The following is a 19,501-nucleotide window of genomic DNA, read 5'->3' as shown; positions in this document are numbered from 1 at the left end:
TGACTAGAGTCAAGGAAGATTCTACTGCCTTGTTGTGGAGATGCAACTGTCCAGTTCTATATACAACTACTTGATCAAAATCTCTTGAAATTCTATGAGGAAGGTCTCATATTCATGCAGGATGGCATCTCTATTCATACAGCACAAGTTATCTGTAATTGATTTCTAGAAAAGTTGATAGAACAGCTTCCATGGCCTGTCTATTCTCTGGATTTGAACCCCATTGAACATGTCTGAAAGAAGATGAAGAAATTGATATATATTAGACATCCAGAGCTTCTAAATCTATCTCACAATTCTGAAGCAATCAAAGATGCACTATTTGAGGCCATTAAGGAGTCATGGGAGGTGATACCAGAGGAATTATTTCAATCTCTAGTTAACAGTATGCCACAGAGGGTGGAAGCAGTGATTCAAGCAGGAGAGTGACAGACAAAGTACTAGATTTTCATTATTTTCATTTCTAACTTTTATATGTATTAATACTTAATATTCTCTATAATATCTATTAATTTTAATGTATATAGACCTCTGGTTGTTGAGATAATTAATAATTAATATTCTCTCACTACTTGGGTAGACGTATTTTTTGGTGGGGGGTGCCGATACTTCTGCGGAGCGGCTGTACCTTCCGCTCTCTGCCCCCTTTCAAACAACGAAACCATTCAATGACGTGCGGAAACCCAGCGTCGACTTGGCGGGCCCCGCCACTTCGGTCTTTCTCCTGCCCCTTGAGAGCTCGGGACTTGTTGTTCTTGGTCGTTACTGAATCTGGTGATGTTGCTGGTAGGCAGCGATATGGTCCTCTCACCGATACTGCCGCTGGTTCTATTATTGTTGAAGCCGTTGTCTCTTCCCCTGTTATAGGGAAATGACGGAGTGGGAATTGGGGCATGAGATAAAGCGGCAGAACTAGGGGGGATTTCGGGAATTGGTCTGGCGAAGGTCATGAGGAGAGGAGGTGGGTAAAAGGGTTGGGGAAAATATGGATTGGGATATTCAAATCGGGCCGGTGGATATCCATATAGAGGGAGGTATGGTTGGTGATGCTGCGTAAATGGATTCTGGCTGTAGTTGTAGTTGGGGGTGCTGGGCGTAGGGGTGGACTCTAGTTCGAATTTGCGCGCGGTCAATTCAAGGCCTCTAATATGGTGTCAAGAAGCAGTGTACATATATATACTAACCTTGAGTCGATGGAGAATCATTCAACGTCAACGATTCTAAATATCTGGAAATTCCCGGCTGCAACCCGGCGGAAACGCCAGCACCGACATCAGGACCGCCAACGGTGGTCGTCATATCCGCTGACGAGTCTGCATGCATATTTCTAGGCCTAGACCTTTTCAAATCATTCCTGAAATCCCTCTTAATATCCTGAATGATCAGATCTAGTATCTTCTCCGCCTGCTCAGTCAATTCAGTCTTAACATCCTTGTCGCCAGGATCGATATCCGGTATTCTCCATTTGACGTAGAGCTTATTAGACGTGTCCGGCAGCGAATAATTCCCCGGATGGTGGCGGATGTATAAATGACAGAGGTAACACGCCGGCTTGCTGCACCCAATGTACTTGTCGTTAGTCACGCGAATTCCCTCGTGTTGCTCAATGTAATCTATCAGGAGAAGTTCGGCATGGGTCTGTGTTTTGGCTGATCTGAGCGCGTTTATCTCCTGCGCGATTTCATCTAGACCCCGGAGACGGCGTTGTTTGAGTTGTTCTTTAATCGTTTCTTGCTCTTGTTTGTCCCATATCATACGGTCAATGATGCCCTCTACAGATGACTTTTTTGGCGGGAGACAGATAGGAACCAGCGGGGATGGGCCGATGGGTTTGACTTCGAAACCGAGTGTAAATTCTCTAGGTAGGTTGTTTGCAGCGTTGACGAGTCTTCTAGAACAGGTTACATGCTTTCCAAGCTTTTTCAGCAGCTCCTGAAGACGTTGAAACTTTGAGTGACGGAGTTGGCCGTTAGCGGCAAAAGAGTTCAAAAATTCAATCATGCCAGAACCTCGAACGCCGTGGCATTGCTTCACTAAATCAAGACAGTCATCCTCATCCTTTAAGGGCCTGTTAGGGCTGAAGTACCGATCTAAAAACGCCTGCACCCGATACAGCTCGGTGGTGGGCCTTGGGCCAGCCAAGGATGTAGCTATCACATATCTGTCAGATTCAGGCACGTTCCGTGAGGTTATGTCTGTAAGACTTAGTATACCCACGCTGTCGTCCTTGCATGATTTCAAGGCATGATTCATACATTTCGACGGCCAGTTTATGATAATAGCGGATTCGAGGCTGGCCAAGGGTGACAACTTTTCGAAGGATAACATCCTGGACATGGGAGGTGTCCTGAATAGGAGAATCCAGCGCAACGCAACGTAGGATAGACAAAATATCTCTCAGGAACTCGACTACCTCGTTGGGAACGCCTCTATTTGCCGCAATAAGTACATTAGTGATGCTCGGCTGAGCATCGAGGGCGATGGCGGTGACTTGATCTGAACCTGTGTCAAAGGCACAAACGTATGCAAGGGCATTGCGGAAATGTTGACGAAGTTTTGTATCATGAAGCCCTGGTTCATCGGAGACTATCTCTGCCTTTTGACGGTCGCCCCTTACCGGACCGAGGGTATTGAGGAGGAGGATCGCACCGTAGACGCGGTGGAGCAGAGACTCGCGCATTGCTCTTCGTGGGCGCATTCAATTGATAGCTGCAGCGTGGGACAGTAGGCATATAATCCTCGATAATTTCATGACAAGCGTCGGAATACCATGAGAAAATAAAGTAACAAGACGGGTGGGCGAGAGAGAAAGCAGCGTGATGAACGAGTTATTTGGACATCCGTCCATATATGAACGAACGCCCTAAGCCTAGGGTTCAACTTCCTGGTAGGGAACTGCTCACAACCAGGCCTCACAACTAGGCTAGTATAATCAACGGCGTAGCAGTCGCAGCCTGATCCTCCCGCATCGGCTGGTTTCGAATCGTAGAGTAGGTTAGATCAAATAGCAACTCTCCACATCTTTCCACACCTTTTACCCCGCCTTCTCTGCCTTTCTGCCTTGCATGGAATTGCTGCCGCGAGAACACTTCACAAGAAGGGGATTGGAAGACCGCAGAAAAACAAACGTGTAGAAATGGCTTCGAGTTCGTGGCATTGTAGCTGGCCAAAGCCAGCGCGTAGAGCCTGGATACCTTGCGAATGGCAATTGGTTGTTAAATAAATCACTGCGTCCGCTGCTAGCGGCTCGGTGATAGACTCCACCCAATGGCCGTGCTCTTCACTGATGAAAAGCAAGATCTAATTTCTAATATATATATATATACTATATGTCTCTGGCTCTCGGCAGTCGAGTAGTAATCGCTTGAATTGTGATTCTAACTGCAGCGATATGCAGCAAAAGAACTAGTTAAACCAGCATGGGGACAGCCTTTTTGAATGAGAATGCTTCTGCAAAAATACAGCATACATAAACCTACAGTAAGTACTATGACACAGCTATAAAAACCAAAGAAAGAATTGAAGAAACAGAAAATCAACAATTTAGAACAAAAGAAGCAACATGAGAGATCAAGCTATTTATAAATAACTTATTAAAACAAAGATATAGAAGAACAAGAAGTTGCCATGTTCAAATCATTTCAATAGGACTGAAAAACAGCAGGCAAAGAATTAAGGGGGAATGAGTCAAGATAGATAGGCCACACATATATGCACTGATTCAAAAGGAAAATAAAAAGTCCTACAAAAACCAAGGGAGAGAGAGAAATTTCCATAAAGATTAAAAATGATAAGCTTGATAAAGCCAAACTTTCCTTAGTGCTTTGTTTTATTAATTAGAAGAAAAGAAGCAAAATGAAAGTCCAAACGCTTAGAAGAGAAACCAAAAATAATTTATCAACCACGAAATGCCCTCACGTGCACTGAACAGAGAATAGAAAGGACGAGGCAAATGTAAATAAAGATTGCACAATATATAGAAGAAGAATACATTAGAAAACTCCGGGTAAATGATAGATTAGAGATGGTTTATATTTTTTGTTTTAAAGGTTCCCAGAAAGGACGGCTTCGGTGGCTGTTGAAGTCACAGATGTTAGTAAAATGAAAAATAGGATCACAAAATGGAATAAGGAAGAACATACCAGAGTTGATATACTGCCGTTTGGCGTCGAGATTGACATTGAACCTGTGTTCAAGTTCCAACTTGACACTCTTCTTCGTAACAGTCATCAAATCCGCGGTACGAAGGATATCGCGGATTTCCGCAAGCAGCGAATCGTCACTCGGAAGTCCCGCGAGGTCCACCATCTCCATCTCAGGGCCGCGGCCCAACATCTCCGAAGGAGCGACGGACATGCGAGACCCGGCGAGGCGATTAAGTTCCATTTGAGAAAGAGGTCGGGAGGGGGCAAACCCATATTCAGACGCAGGTGGGTGGTAGGATCGAGTGCCATATGAGAATCCAGAAACCTCTGAACGATCGTCTTGATGGGTTTGCGCTTCCCAAAGCTCGGATTGGTACTCTTCCCACTTTTTCTTAGGTATGGATGAAGGGTCAAACTTGCCCTCGTCTGAAATAACAACTTTACGGCCTTTCTCTCCCGTGACGATACGGGTGTTACCCCAGGTGAAGTCATCCATATGCCAGAAAGAATAAAGCGGAAGACCAAGGGAGAAAACAGGCATGGCGAGGATATAAATGATCATCCAGCCAACCATTTCCCATTTGCGCCGGAGGATGAATATAATAGCCTGTAGACCGTAGATAGCACCAAGCAAGATAAATGCCGTAATCGGGATGAGTGTTGGGTTGATGGCAATAAGGACGATGAGATAAATGACATATGCAACTGTCACGGGCTGGATAATCGTACTCAAAAGATCGACAAAAACGACGAACCTCATGCTGAAACAGCAGAATCCACAAAGTTGTTGTAGAGGAATGAGTTCAATAAGATTGTGAACAGTTGAGTTAATCCATCTCCGGCGCTGGGACATGAACACAGCCCAGCTATCGGGTGCGATAGTCCAGGCATGAGCATTGAAGAGGAACTTGGTCTTGTATTTCGGGTGGTGCTTCAGAAGAAGCGTGGTAAGATAACGATCCTCACCCAAATGGAGGAGATTCTTCATGTGAAGGGTGTCAACGCGGATCTCAGAGTAGGCATCTACCACTTCTCGACTAACGAAAAGAGGTTTTCCTGTGTCGGCGGCTCGAATACGATACATTGTAAAGCAGCCAGGCAAACACGTCACTGACCCGAATAGACTTTCGAAGGCTTTTGTCAAATTATGAGAGATATAGTATTCATAAACCTGGATCATGGTTATTATGGAGGATTTGGCATTGTTGAGTCCTGTTTCTCCACAAAGCCCGATGATGCGCGTATCCTGCATGAATGAAGCAACCATTCGAGTGGCAGCGTCTGGAGCGACCATGGTATCTGCGTCAACTTGGAATATGAACTCGTAGAACGTGGGGTTGACACCAATGATGTTGCGAATTTGGTGATGTATTTCAAGCTCGAGGGGGCTCATGGGATGGTTGTAATGGACACGGTTTAAGAAACGCATTAGGAGCAATTGCGAATCTCTCTTGCCACGATTTCCGGGGCGAGATACTTCCGAAGGCTTGCCAACTTTAACGACAACCAAGAACGGTACGATATGGCCTTGAACCTCATATAACCCGGAGTAAACTTTGCCCATGTTGTGCTGTTTCATTCCTTCTCCCAAACTTTCGAAGCTTAGCGGTTCAGGGTCCACAGTCTCCGGAACGCCCAGAATGTCTAGGACGATCCGGGGCGTCGGCCGATCATTTCCTTGACCGATAATCATGCCATCGCAAATGACAACAAGTAGTTTGCGTTTGTCATCATATTTCATCCGAGCCATTGAGTCGATGGCTCGACGCAGAGACTCTTCATCTTCAGTATACGCTGGCACTTGACAGATAATGAATTTATCGAGATTTTCCGGTAGAGTTTTCTTTCCAAATTGCAACGCGGCGAAGAATTTGAAGGCGATGATGGTGACTAAGAGCAGTGATATCGCGAGAATGAAGTACTGCGCAAATTGACACTGGACAGAATTTCTAGTATCCAACTTCCCAACTTGAAACAAATTGGTTAAGCAGGTTCTCATGGCGCGTTCTCGATTTCCAAGAGGAAGACGCCTAAATAATTCCGAGATATCCTGCCCAGGTCTTTGTTGAAATAAATCCACAACGAGGGGATCCATAAAATTGACATTGACATCTTTCGGGGGATCTTGACCAGGAGGTGCGCGTGGGCTACGGCCGCCTATGACATAATTTGACAAGTCATACACATAGCCATCTAGGACGGCGATTGACTGATCCTGATCCACAAGTGTCTTCAGATACTGCGGAGAGAAACCAACGTATCCCTTCCTGTAGTTTGCTCTCAACATCCTCATTTGATTCCAATACCAATCCGGCCTAGAATCTTCGGTGAAGGCTCTGAAGTCGTGGTATTTAGCGTTTGGATCATCGTCTCGCGAAACTCTGACAGAGCCCGTTCTATTGACAGACCTGAAGTCCAAGGGGACAGATGGGTCGACGCTGCCATCAACGCCATCACAAAGAGCGCTAACTTGCACGGGGAACAGTTTCGTAGCATCGAGGCCGGCATACTTTTCCAACGCACTTCGAGGAACGATTTTCGGATAGTGTGAAGGTATGTAAGCGCCCAGATCGAATACCTCTCCCCGAATGGCTATATAAGCATCGGTATTTTTTCCGTCGTGGGAGGAGAGTTCATCGGGCGAAAAGACATTTTGTTTCGGGCAAATTAACTGGGGGAAGCCGATGATGAAGAAGACAGCCAAAGCACAACTAAGCCAAATGAGGAGGTTAATCGCGAACTTCTCTCGCCAGGCAATTCGCACGTCCTTGCGCTTCATTCGTCCGAAGAACTTGATAGCAAAATCAGGAATGTAGAAGGTGAGCATATAAACGAGAGCCAACCACCGTTTACGGCTACCAGAAATCACAACGTCATCAACTTCTTCCATTTTCTTCTCATTGCCTTTCTCGGCCATCTGCTCGCGCGTCTCCAAATTTTTGAACATGTCACCAGAATTGAAGGCCGATGCACCCGCGTCAGAACGGCCGTCTATCTCCTGACCCCCAAAGAATCCCTGCTTGGTATCATCTCCGTATATATATGCGCCAGGCGACGGAGATATGTCGGGCGAATTTAGAAGCCGAACCTTCGAGTCTCCGTATGGGCCTTTGGTGCCAACCCCCAGTAGCCCATCTCTGCCGTCATCGGTGCCACCTGCGCTATAGCTGGGGACAACTCGTTCACCAACCCTCGCAACCTCCGCCCAGCATCTTTCGCTTAGAAAGACTCCAGTACTTCCAACTCGTGCTTCGTTTTTTGGCCATCTTCTTTCGTCAACCACCAATTGGCACTTTTCTTGCTCGCTGCCAACTATGATCGATTCTGCATCTGACAGGCCAAGGAATTCACTGAAGGGAAGGAACACGGTAAAATCTGCATTTCGAAGCCGCTGACTGATCTCGGCAATCCCAAAGGTTTGTACTTGTGCTCGCACGCATTTACTATCGAATTGATTCGCGATTCGACGATCGTTGGGTTTCAGGCAGAACACGAAGTAGGGATTCACACTGCCTGCAGCCAGGGACTTATTTATGTTGTCCAATGATACAAGGAATTGAGCAGCAGCACCCTGGCTAGGACCATTTGCAAGAGCTCCCTGCTTACGCTTTTTGGATCCAGACGCGGAACTCGTGCTGCCCGCAATATCGACATCATCATTATCCGCCTGAGCTGCACGAGCAGTAGGTCGGACAGGTCTATCCATTTTGCGTCTTGCCATACTGGGCATTCTAAGAGGCTTCGAGCTAACCTGGGCTTGCACAATAGCCGACTTTTCCTTAGGGTGGCGGATTGTTTGGAGTGCTTCTTGGCCGAAGAGATCTCGCACAAAAGCGCTCCTGGAGGAAGTGATAAGGTTCATTAAGTCGCCAGAAACCAAGTCGCCGTTTTCCTCAACCAACCCCTGGACAGGATAATCGACTTCCCCTGCGAAATGTCTAACTGTAAAATTAGCGGCCTGATTTTTTGAAGCGAAGTTGCTGCCGGGAAGCGTAGCTGTGGCGCTCCCGACAGATATAGCCGGATTTTTGTCCGCAAATCGTTTTCTCAAGCTTTCGAGTAACTGCATATCAGATCGTCCGCGCCTCGTCTGGTCGTCTAGGATAGCTAAAAGCCCATTACCTTGCTTGAGCAGGCCTTTGACAGCATCCGAGTTATCGAAGTAGCTAGTTGGAGGGACGCTAACTTCGTCGATTTCGAGCATGTCTGCCCTGTATTCAAAAAAGCTTCGCAAACAGTAATTATAAAGCGACTCGGTAGCAGCATTGTTCAGGAGCTGGTCCAATGCTGAGCCTGTTGAGGACGCTTGGGAAAAGCCGGGGAAGTCAATAATAGAAATCGTGTTGGCTACCGCGTCCTCAGCAGCACATACACGCTGGTTGATGTTTTCGATTACATATGCAACCAGCAGAGAGTAAAGGGTCCGGGCGAGCTCATCAGCATTATTCCGCGCTCCTTTAGGGTCGAGCATGACAGTCACACGTTCCCGATGAATAGTTTTCGTTTTGTACCCAAGGCTAGCCTCGAGATCATCCACGCTCAATCCGAGGAATGCAGCAATAATTGCCAAAACATCCTTGTTTTTGACAATCGTAACAGTTTCACCACCTTCATGCGAATATCCGCCGCTCTCCTCCGGGCCTGTTGTAGTTGATTGACCAGTAGTAAATTCCAGCTGTCCGATATGCAAGATACACGCAAGAATCTGGCAGATCTCGGCGATTTCACTCCGGGGGAACTCCAATTTGCGTAGAGCGTTTTTGAATTGCTGGAAGCCCTCCGTATCATTAATCCCAACTTTCAGTTGTGTCGGATGGCCAAGATACCGCCACCTCTTATGTGAGACTGTACCGGACGAACGGTTGCCAGAGCCTCCACCAGTGCGGATATCGATTGCACTGTCCAAACCCAGATGGGTCTTCTCAGCCGGGCTGGTTCCCGCAAGGAGGTAATATAGTACATGGAAACTTCGTTCACCTGTAGGAACGGATGCAATACGGCTTCTTTCCAGCCGGTGATCTAAAAGTTTGCCGCCAATCAAAGTTGGATTGACAGTTGACGAGCCATCATACTGAAGCTCGAAAAACAAACCTGCTTTTGACGCAGTCGGGGTAGTAACCGATTTGGTGGTTGTCAAAGTGTCGAAAACGAAGGCCGCAAGGGAGAGCTTAGCTGAAAGAGGGGTGGATGATAGTGCAAGGAAAGAAGAAAGAAGATGGGAGCGAACGGTTGTCTTCCCGGAGCCAGTTTCACCCCTTCAGGTGGTAAAGAAATTAGCATTTCCAATTCAAACTTCACAGGAGGGGTCATTCTCGAAATTGCGAGGCTTACAGGAAAATGATGGCCTGGTTTTCTCCTCTTCCTCCCAAACGAGCCCAAGCACGCCTAGCCAGGTCGTCTGCTTCCCCCATTGCGCTTCCTTCCTTTTGTCCATCGGGGCCCTGGGTGGAAGATGTGTAGGTGTTCAGGCATATCAATCCTTGAGAGGATAACCGGGCTGTTGGTAGAGACACATGAAATCTAAAAACGAGAAAGAGAGATAAGATTGTTAGAAGATGTTATGAAATCTGACGGGTGAAGAAATCCCTACCTGCTGGCCAGATGAGCCGTGAGGTGTGTGTCCGATTGAAGATGCGAAGGAAGCGAAGGTAAGGAGGACTGTGCATGAGCGGGAATGGATCCCGTCCCCGTCAATGAGTGGAGGGCCATGGTCAAGGTCAGCTGCTATTGGGGCACCAAGGCCACTTAGGCTGATGGTAAAGGGTTCAATCAAGCGATAATGACTGTAGGTGACTACTCTCTGCTATCAAGTCGAAAGGGCGCGATATCTCTTTTTAACGATTGGCACCGTACTCGGACATTGGGAATAATAACGAAAGGGGACAAGAATGTCCGTCGAGAAGCAACGAAATGCAACCAACACACAAAATAGCCAATAAACCAAGAACGATAATTTTGCACCCTTCAGTTTCGTGACGGATAAATGAAATACCAACGTCGACAGTCAAGTGAGAGATTTCTCCTCCTCAGCGTCAAAAAAAACGAACGATGACCTTTCCCAAACGCGGAGAGAAGCCAAGGCAAGAAACACGAAAGGGGAGGAGCAAACAAACGAGCGAGTGGCACAGAGGGTAGTATCTCAAGCAGGACGAGAGTTGGAGTTGAGTTGGCTTCAAAACAGTGGTGAGAGGCGAAGAAGAAGAAGAAGATGATGATGATGTCCAAGCGAGCGAGTGAACGAGTGAACGAGGTTGAGGTTGCAGCAAAGACAGCGAGCGAGTCCACTGGCAGCCGCCCAAAGGGGAAACATGTAAACTCTTGAATGTGTAATCTGTATTCTATTCTTAATATTTCTTTGATTTAGTTTCTTACTGTACCACCATACCACCGTATCATGAAATACGGTGACCGTTTTTTACATATATGACCGGGAGCAAATATTCCCAGGCTACGGATTACTACGGCGACTATTCTATTATTACTATTATTATTATGATTACTCCGTATTATTATTATTATTATTATTATAAGATCCCTTCCGCTGAGCCAACAGGCGAGTTGGAACTTGGAACTTGGAAATTGGAACTTGGAAACTTGGAAGGCGGCTGGGATCCGCCCGTGCAAGATTTTCCTCTCCGCGGTAACTAACTACGGTACTGACAGGGCTAAGAAGCCCAAGTGCAATGCGTGCCATGCCAATGCCATGCCATGCCGCAGCGCTTCCTGTCTTGTCTCGTCTCGCCCAAACTCACGTCCTTCGTGATCCAAAACAAGTGCCAGACCCAAATCTATTTTAGGCTCAGTCTAGAGCATGACAGAAAGAGCTTAAAAAAAAAAAAAAAAAAAAAAAAAAAACACAACGGTATGGTATGATCCCACTCTTCCCTTGTTCGAGCAAATTATTATATATAAATTTTCCCACCTGTCAGCTGACGCTAGAAGGGAGCTGAAGCTTGAAGGAGAAAAGGAAACCCCCATGAGCAAAACTCTACATTACGGTTGCGAGTACATATTTCAGCTGATTCTGAACATACTCGGACCGTTGGCAACCTACTACTAACCTGCTCCATGGACATGGGGTAAGACATACATACATGGGAGAGGGGTGATGTGTCGATGATGATATTTCGGTCCGTACACACGATGGACATGGTTTTCTTGCCACCTTCTTGGTGGGGACTCCAACTGAGACCTTTCGGCTGGGCCCTCGATGCTTGCTCTGAAATATCACCCCGCAGCACTAGCATTCTTTCAGAAAATCGCCCGCCTCATTTGGCAGTTCTGGTATGGGCCAGGATATCATGAAAAAGGCTGTGCATGTGGGTTGCAGTGAAAGAAAATCAATGATGCTCGAGTCATGGCCCCCAAGATCCATGAATAGCGATTCTATTATTTCCCTCCTCCGGGTTGCGTGCTGCTGACATGCCAATCTTCTGTTTTTAGGAAGAACTTTGGAAGGCTCTCAAAAGGTCAAAGATGGAGGTGGATCTTGCTCCCATTTTTTTTTTTGGTCTTTTGTTTTAGACAAAATGTGCTGGAGGCCCCTCCCTCACTATCATGATTCCAACTTCAGCACAAGATGTCGATGAATATTAAATGTATCAGTCAGTGCGTGCAACTATCGAGGAACTACGAGGGACAGACCTACAAGTATAACCCAAACTCTTCGCCAGTACTGCTGCTGAGCCTCAGCCAGTTTTTTCGATCTCCATTTTTAGATGTTAAGTGACATGATGCAGAAACTCTTTCTGTCTTCTTTCCGGGGCTTCTTTTCTTCTCTTATTATTAACTTAGCCTCTGGTGTCCCCTTACCTGTGGCGAAATCACCAAAGTTCTTTGTGAGCGTCGTTCGCTTTACGGGGAATCTTCGGGATATGCTGAATGCATTCTTGCCTGATTAACCTCATGCGCAGCCTTACGAACGTTCAGACTCCCGTTTTTCCCTTGATGCAGAATGTGGAATACAATACAATACAGTACAGTACAGTAGAGTATAGTAGTACACCTGATACTATAAATACAGGTCGATGGATGGCAAGCCCAATGCCAATGGTTTTCGCTGGCGGATCATCGGTGTTCCCCCTAGCCTGGAGGAGAACCATTTCCCGTTGATTGGAATTGATTTGGCAGTAGTGGAGTGGAGTGGAGCGCGTGTTGTCGTCCCTGGGGCAACTTTGCTCTCGCGCGTCATCCAAATAATACAGCGTAGAGAAGGGGTGGAGAGTAGGAGGCAAAAAGAACCCGGAGCCTGAGGGCAAGTTGAGACATGGTGATACATATGCTGTCCCTGTTCGAAGAGGCTTGTGTATCACATCTGCTGTCGCTTATGTATCCTTCCTTCCTACTGATCGATTCCTTGCTTAACTGCGATATTTTTAGTGGCCTCAGCACGGACGGGCAATCAGTTAGTATTACGGCTGTGTATTCTAGCTAGGTTTAGAGAACAATACATGTATTACAGTTTACCGTACACAAACAGGCCCTTGAAACAGCCACCCACCCTATCTGTTCTCTCTGTTTGTCTGTCTGTTTATCCCTCCACCAACTCCATCTCTCGCTCGCTCTGTATCTGTTTAGCCAAACCTCAACCTCACGGCCTCATCGCTGAGCCTCCTGCTCTCTCTCGCTTGGGTTTTCTTCTACTATTCCTTTCGTTTATCTGAGTTAGCGACGAGTTGCTTGTTTCGCCTTCGGGCTTCTTGTCCTCGTCCTTCGCTTTCTGCTTACGCCTCCCTATTCCTCGTTTTTGCCCGCAATTTTTGGTCTCTCGCAATATCAAAGCCCTCTCTCTATCTAACAAAGACCCCGCTTGTAATTTCAGCCGGTGCAGTGACGACAAGGCTATTATAAGCAACGGTCGCGGTTTTTTTCGAGCAGGACGTGTTCCCCTCGTCTTTGCTGCCCGCTCCAAGGGCTGGAGACACATCAACACTTCAAGAATTGGATGGCGGGAAAACTTCCCTCTGGTCACTAATTCGCCGTTAACAACAGCCTCTTTGAGCGTTTGCCGTACCTTGTTCCCATTTTGAGATAGCCATCTGCAAGCAATTATGACGAACCGGTACTCAGTTTACTCGACGACGTCTTCTGCCGCCCTGGGCGCCCGCTCGACTGGTCAACCAGCTGCCCAGGTGTCCAACACAACTCTCCTCAATGCCCTACATACCATATACTCCTCAGGTCAATCATACCAGCTCGACTCCGGTACGGCTTTGACAGTTAACACATGGCTTACTGCCGCAAGTCCTGGGCCGAACGGTGAAGTAGGAGGAACAGTGGACGCAGAGCTCGCGAAACGGGCTTGGGAGCATGCTCGGAGAAGAGCTGAGGATGGGTGTATCGTTTTATGGTTGGAAACCCCCCCCCTCCCCGTCCCCCTCCTCCCTTCTTTTCTTTTTTCACCCTCCCCTTGCGAAAGGTGCATTGGTATATCATGAATTCGTGCTAACGGTTAGGTTGATAGCTCATCTCACCGATCTACGCCTTCCCTGCTTGCACCATTCTTAGCTAAGCTGCCACTGTCGACCCCATCGACCACTTACACTGCGCTCTCTGTCCTTAAGCCCTTCGTTTCTCATGTTACTCCTTATAGTCCCTCGCAATCTCGCTATTCCGCACTTGCCGTGTCTTATACCTTCACCCTCACTGGCAACGTAACAGAGGTATCACTGGCCTTATCTACCGCCGGCCTTGATGTTTCCAGCGGCCTCCTTAATATTCCTGCAGAAGCTGGCTACCGTGCTTTTGATGTGTTTTACTACCTACTTACATCTGCGTCGACCCCGGCTGAAAGGGAGTTTCTCAGCCTCAAAGATGCCTCGGCATATTCGCTCTTGAACAAATCCAACACATTCGACCCACCAGCATATCTACCAACCGCGGATGATGCAGCTTCTGCCGAAGATTTTAGAGCTTCCCTCAGGGCAATTGGTATCAAAGGCGCCGCACATCGAAGTCTTATTACCATACTGGCTGCTCTATTAAAACTTGGTAATTCTCTGGGATTTTTAATCGACCAGGAGGAACTGGAGGAAATTTGTGAAGATGTTGGAGGTCTTCTAAACCTTGATCCGGAAGTCCTTTTTCACAAGTGCTCCACAGATGATCGTACCATCCTCATCGCGGGCATCTACGAAGCTTTGGTTGATTGGGTGATATCAAAAGCTAACGAGGCCATCTTTAATGAGATTCATAACACCCAGGGTAGCAACTCCAGTGATGGTGGCCGTGGCCAGAGGACTCCCTGGTCGGATGAAGAAACGGGCGATACGGCTGGCATCACAGTTATCGAAGTTCCAGATCCGGCCTTGGGAAAGGCCATCGCCCTTAGGGGAGTCTTCGACGACTCTCTCGGTATTAATGCTGAAATGAAGGAAGATGGAATTGAGGTTGTTGCCCCAGGACATTCTGTAATCAAGGAAATGCACAATGCAGTCGCAGAGGTTGAGGCCGATATGGGGGTACAGGGAAGCGCAGCCATCCGTGAACGAGAACAGGCATACGACAGAAAAGGGGGGGTTCTGGAGAAAGTTGGATTGGAACTTGAAATGGGCGCGTTTCTTCGACAGATTTTATATCCTGTTGAAAACGAAGGTATCACTCTTGGCAAGAAGGGCCGTTTTGACCTCAGCGATACTCTAGGAAGCAGCAGAGTTTGGTACCACCTTGCACTGCACCCCACAGACGACTTGCCTGCTACCTTGGCCTCTTTACCATCCGTTACGTCCTCGTGGTCTGCTGGGACTGTCTCTCGTCAGCTTCGTGCATGGAGGCTTCCTGAATGGGCCAACCGCCGGAACAAGCACCTTGACTTCACGGCAGATTTCGACGTAGAGGAATTTGTCGCAAGGTACTCTCGACTCGGGTGCCAGGAAGGGAAGGATGGAGTACAAAGCTGGATCCTTGAAAGAGGGTGGAGCAATGGTGATGTGGTTATCGGCAACGAGAGAATTTGGATGAGAGAAATTGCATGGTGGGAGGCTGAATCAATGCTGGATATGAAACCACAGGATATCCCACAGGACCCCTTCAACCCAGTGATGACTCCCTTTGAGAGTGGATATTCTTCAACCCCACCACCACCACCCAATGCTAGCGGATTTTTTCAACCAGAGACAAGCTTTGGTGGCAGTCATGAAAATCTTATGCATCGGCAAAGCGTGGCAACTATGCCCGCGAGTGCGTTTGGAGGACCTCGTTCCATCGCGCCTACTGTTGGCCAACCTGGCCAACCCGCACCTGGGGACTACGGTCTTGGTCCAAAGGGAGATGACCGAAAACACGATGCCCAATACTACGATCAAGATCTTGGGACATTCACCGGTCAAATTGATGCAGAATATGGTGACCCCAAAAAGATCGAGCAGAAGAAAATTCCATTGTCTCGGCGTGCTTGGGCCGGCTTCGCTTGGGCGGTGACTTTCTGGATTCCTTCGTTTGTCCTTCGGTACGTTGGCCGTATGAAACGCCCAGATGTTCGAATGGCCTGGAGAGAAAAGGTTACTCTCATGGCTTTAATCCTTCTCCTAAACGCCACGATTGTTTTCTGGATTGTCGCTTTTGGAAATCTACTTTGTCCCAATAAAGACAAAGTATGGTCTGAGAGAGAAGTCAGTTTTCACCAAGGGGATAATGACTACTACGTCAGTATCCATGGGGTGGTGTATGACATTAGCAGGTTTTGGAGAGTTCCACACGCTGTAACGAGAGACACTTCCAGGGTTAGAATGGACCCTTTCCGCGGCTTGAACCTGGATGCTTACTTTCCTATTCCACTGACTGTGGCATGTCGCGGCTTCAACATAGCCGACACTGTTAGTCTCCGCAACAACAAAACTGATGCCGTTGTATATCCAAATGCACTCCACGCCTCTGGTCCTCTAAATGAGCGTGACCCCAATTCCAAATTGCACGATATCAACTGGTATGACAGAGAATTCTCACCGAGGATCAGGGAGTATTACAAAGGAGATGTGGTCTGGAATACCAAGGAATTACGGAAACAAGCAGAAGAGGACGAGCGGCGATGGGTTGTACTCCGAGATGAAGTGTTTGACCTAACGGACTATTTTTACACCCTTAAGGCGATGAACAATCTCGCAGCCTACGATTTCCTACCAGAGAAAGTTACCAAGTTGTTCTTAAATAACCCGGGCGAGGATATTAGCGACAAGTGGGAGAATAGTGTTGAGTTCCAGAACAGTTATTGGTGTCTAAGGCACCAGTTTTATGTTGGTAGAACCGACTTCCGACAGACAGCCAGATGCCAGGTGAACAATTACATCCTGCTTGCATTCACTTGCATACTGGCTGGTGTTATTCTCATCAAATTCGTTGCTGCGCTCCAGCTTGGTACTAAACGTCGGCCTACGATGCAAGACAAGTTTGTCATATGTCAGGTGCCGGCATACACTGAGGGAGAAGATCAACTGCGGAAAGGCCTTGACTCCCTTACAGCTCTCCAGTATGACAATAAACGCAAGCTTATTTTTGTGATTTGCGATGGTATGATTGTTGGAGGGGGTAATGACCGACCCACCCCAAAAATTGTGCTGGATATTTTGGGTGTCGATCCGAAGATCGATCCTCCTGCCCTTCCATTTAAATCTGTGGGCGTAGGAAGCGACCAACTCAACTATGGGAAAGTGTATTCCGGCCTTTATGAATTCGAAGGCAATGTTGTACCTTACATTGTTGTCGTCAAGGTTGGAAAGGAGTCCGAACAAACCAAGTCGAAACCAGGGAACCGTGGAAAGCGAGACTCTCAAGTTTTAATTCTCAGTTTCCTAAACCGGGTACACCATCGTTCAGCAATGTCACCACTCGAACTTGAAATATTCCACCAAATCAACAATGTTATCGGAGTTGATCCTGAGCTTTACGAGTATCTCCTCATGGTTGACGCTGACACAAGTGTGAAAGAGGATTCTTTGAACCGACTTGTGGCAAGTTGTGCGAATGATTCGAAAATTGCCGGTATCTGCGGCGAAACTAGTTTGGAGAACGAAGAGCGCAGTTGGTGGACAATGATTCAAGTTTACGAGTACTATATTTCCCACCACCTGGCAAAGGCTTTCGAGTCTTTGTTTGGCAGCGTTACTTGTCTTCCTGGATGGTACGATAAATGTCTTCGTTTCCCCTTTTCTTTATTTATGGCGTTGGTTCGCTAACTTTTCTTAGCTTCTGCATGTATCGTCTTCGGACTGCTGATAAAGGTCGTCCATTGATTATTTCGGATAAGGTTCTGAGTGAATATTCTGACATAGACGTTGATACACTGCATAAGAAGAATCTTTTGGCCCTTGGAGAGGATCGATATCTGACAACCTTAATGACCAAGCATTTCCCGAACATGAGGTATAAATTCATCCCGGACGCATACGCCAGCACTGCAGCTCCAGAAACATGGAGCGTTTTGCTATCCCAGAGACGTCGCTGGATCAATTCCACCATACACAATTTAGCAGAATTGATGTTCCTTCCAGACTTGTGCGGTTTCTGCTGCTTCAGTATGAGATTCGTGGTGTTTATTGATCTTTTTGGAACGATTATCCTCCCAGCGACCTGTGCTTACTTGGTCTATATCATTTACCTTGCTGCAACCAACAGTGGCCAATTCCCGATTATTTCGATTGCAATCATTGCCGGTGTTTACGGGTTGCAGGCAATTATTTTTATTATAAAACGCCAGTGGCAACATATTGGGTGGATGATAATCTACATCCTTGCTTTCCCGATCTACAGTTTCATTTTACCTCTCTACTCGTTCTGGAATCAAGATAATTTCTCGTGGGGAAGTACTCGCATCGTTATCGGCGAGAAGGGAGACAAACGCGTCATTGCCGTTGAGGATGAAGGGTTCGATCCAAGATGCATTCCTCTGCAACGCTGGGATGATTACGCGCTTGCCAACAACCTCCCAGGTCGCCGGGGAAATTTGCCTTCTGGGCAGGAAAAGTTCTACCAGCCAGTGTATGCTGATGACGCTGCCATGGAGATGGATGATATGCACTCAACATATTCTTCAGTGAAACCAGCGTCAACTATCCTTACCCCCTTCCCTACCCAAGGACCCCATGGACCGTACATGACTCCGCACTCCACAAGTCCGTTTGGCGGCAATATACCTGGCAATAGAAACTCGCACATGTCATCGTTCTCACGGTACACGGAGCAGCCCCTTGGCGCTCGCAGTCAAAACCATTTGTCCATGGGCAATCTTAGCAGCTACCATGATAATCCAGCAAGCGCAAGCCGGTTCAGCGGGTTTGGGCCAGTGGGAACCGAGAGTCACCTCGGAGTTCCTCAGCGGCAAAGCATGCGCAGCCCACTGGGTATGACTCGACCAGTGAACACCATGGTGGATTTCAGAACCCCACCAAGTTTAGGGCCAGATGAGGCAACTATTACGGAGGCTATTCAACACTGTCTGTCCGAGGTGGACTTGGATACCGTGACCAAAAAACAAGGTTCGTATTGCTAACTATACGTTCGCGATTCCCCTCTTTCTTTTTTCGTCTATATTTTTGTTTATCTAACGATTTTGTGACTGCAGTTCGTGCTCTTGTTGAACAACGATTGCAGACGACATTGACCGGCGATAAGAAGTCATTCTTAGACCGCCAGATCGATACCGAACTTGCCAATATGTGAAAACCAGGATAACCGTCGATTTATTTTCGGGCTCGAGCCTGGACACATCGGGTCCATGCCCGCTTTTAACGACTCTGCTCCGTTAAATTCATTTTGTTCTTGGATTTACTTTAATTATTCTCATGTCTTGACGGAGGTTTACCATCTATCTTTGCTATTTTACTTCATCTTTTATATGTTTATTACTATTTGGTCTCTCTCTCTCTCTCTCTCTTTTTTTTTTTTTTTTTTTTTGTTTTTTTTTTACCGTAATGTGGGTGCTAACTAGTTTGTCCCTTATTTGGTATGTCTTTGTGGTATTTTATTCTAATTTTCCACCTTGTTTATTCGATTTCCCCCCTTTTTTGTTCGCCCCGAGCGCGCGTGTGTCTTGTGTATGTCTTCTTCCTTGCCTGTCATATATTGTTGTAATGTTTTGGGAAAGCAGGAATTTCAGGAAGTCAAAAACACATCACGTCCGCTATCAATATGAGATGAATATGTTCATTCTCAATCGTACGCATACATATATACTAATAATATCTTTATAATAATTACATGCATCATTGATACTAGCCCTATTTTGGTTCCTCTAACTATTATTTCCTTTTTAATTTATGCTCTCTTTGAATTCTGTTGCATTTATTCTTGTTTAGTTTCTCGCCATCTTTCGTGTCTTCATTCCTTTAGTTCTCAGATTGAATTTGCTGGATCGGCTGTTGCTC

At 46.9% G+C, this 19,501-nt stretch overlaps 3 protein-coding genes across 4 annotated transcripts; 1 reads left to right on the top strand and 2 right to left on the bottom strand.

Moving 5' to 3' along the window:
* Nucleotides 1-665: 665 nt before the first annotated feature.
* BDCG_07548 (uncharacterized protein) lies at nucleotides 666-2,680 on the bottom strand (the record flags this gene model as incomplete). Its single annotated transcript, XM_045423334.1, has 3 exons — nucleotides 666-1,108; nucleotides 1,185-2,150; nucleotides 2,218-2,680. 3 exons carry the CDS (start codon nucleotides 2,678-2,680, stop codon nucleotides 666-668), a joined length of 1,872 nt encoding a protein of 623 aa, XP_045278753.1.
* A 768-nt stretch (nucleotides 2,681-3,448) lies between these two features.
* On the bottom strand, nucleotides 3,449-12,468 carry BDCG_07547. 2 transcript variants are annotated; one of them, XM_045423333.1, is made up of 5 exons: nucleotides 11,794-12,468; nucleotides 9,736-11,712; nucleotides 9,477-9,665; nucleotides 4,143-9,400; nucleotides 3,449-4,075 (listed from the first exon to the last, which is right to left on the bottom strand). In XM_045423333.1, exons 2-5 carry the CDS (start codon nucleotides 9,852-9,854, stop codon nucleotides 4,044-4,046), a joined length of 5,598 nt encoding a protein of 1,865 aa, XP_045282201.1. In that variant the 5' UTR covers nucleotides 9,855-11,712; nucleotides 11,794-12,468; the 3' UTR covers nucleotides 3,449-4,043. The 2 variants fall into 2 exon arrangements, with proteins under 2 accessions (XP_045282201.1, XP_045278752.1); XM_045423332.1 differs by having other exon boundaries at nucleotides 9,736-12,468.
* BDCG_07546 (chitin synthase) lies at nucleotides 10,720-19,015 on the top strand. Its single transcript, XM_045423331.1, has 4 exons — nucleotides 10,720-13,494; nucleotides 13,609-17,259; nucleotides 17,325-18,613; nucleotides 18,700-19,015. Exons 1-4 carry the CDS (start codon nucleotides 13,196-13,198, stop codon nucleotides 18,795-18,797), a joined length of 5,337 nt encoding a protein of 1,778 aa, XP_045278751.1. The 5' UTR covers nucleotides 10,720-13,195; the 3' UTR covers nucleotides 18,798-19,015.
* Nucleotides 19,016-19,501: the final 486 nt, after the last annotated feature.

The sequence above is a fragment of the Blastomyces dermatitidis genome, assembly GCF_000003525.1.
Source record: "Blastomyces dermatitidis ER-3 genomic scaffold supercont1.9, whole genome shotgun sequence".
Lineage (NCBI taxonomy): Eukaryota > Fungi > Ascomycota > Eurotiomycetes > Onygenales > Ajellomycetaceae > Blastomyces > Blastomyces dermatitidis.
This window is presented reverse-complemented; position numbering and strand designations above follow the sequence as displayed.

Coding starts and splice junctions, on each gene's coding strand:
- BDCG_07547 (XM_045423332.1), bottom strand. CDS start 9,854: ATGGCCCTCCACTCATTGACGGGGACGGGATCCATTCCCGCTCATGCA. Junction 9,401..9,476: donor AACCAGGCCATCATTTTCCT/GTAAGCCTCGCA, acceptor TACCACCTGAAG/GGGTGAAACTGGCTCCGGGA. Junction 4,076..4,142: donor ACGGCAGTATATCAACTCTG/GTATGTTCTTCC, acceptor TGACTTCAACAG/CCACCGAAGCCGTCCTTTCT.
- BDCG_07546 (XM_045423331.1), top strand. CDS start 13,196: ATGACGAACCGGTACTCAGTTTACTCGACGACGTCTTCTGCCGCCCTG. Junction 13,495..13,608: donor GATGGGTGTATCGTTTTATG/GTTGGAAACCCC, acceptor TTAGGTTGATAG/CTCATCTCACCGATCTACGC. Junction 17,260..17,324: donor GTTACTTGTCTTCCTGGATG/GTACGATAAATG, acceptor AACTTTTCTTAG/CTTCTGCATGTATCGTCTTC.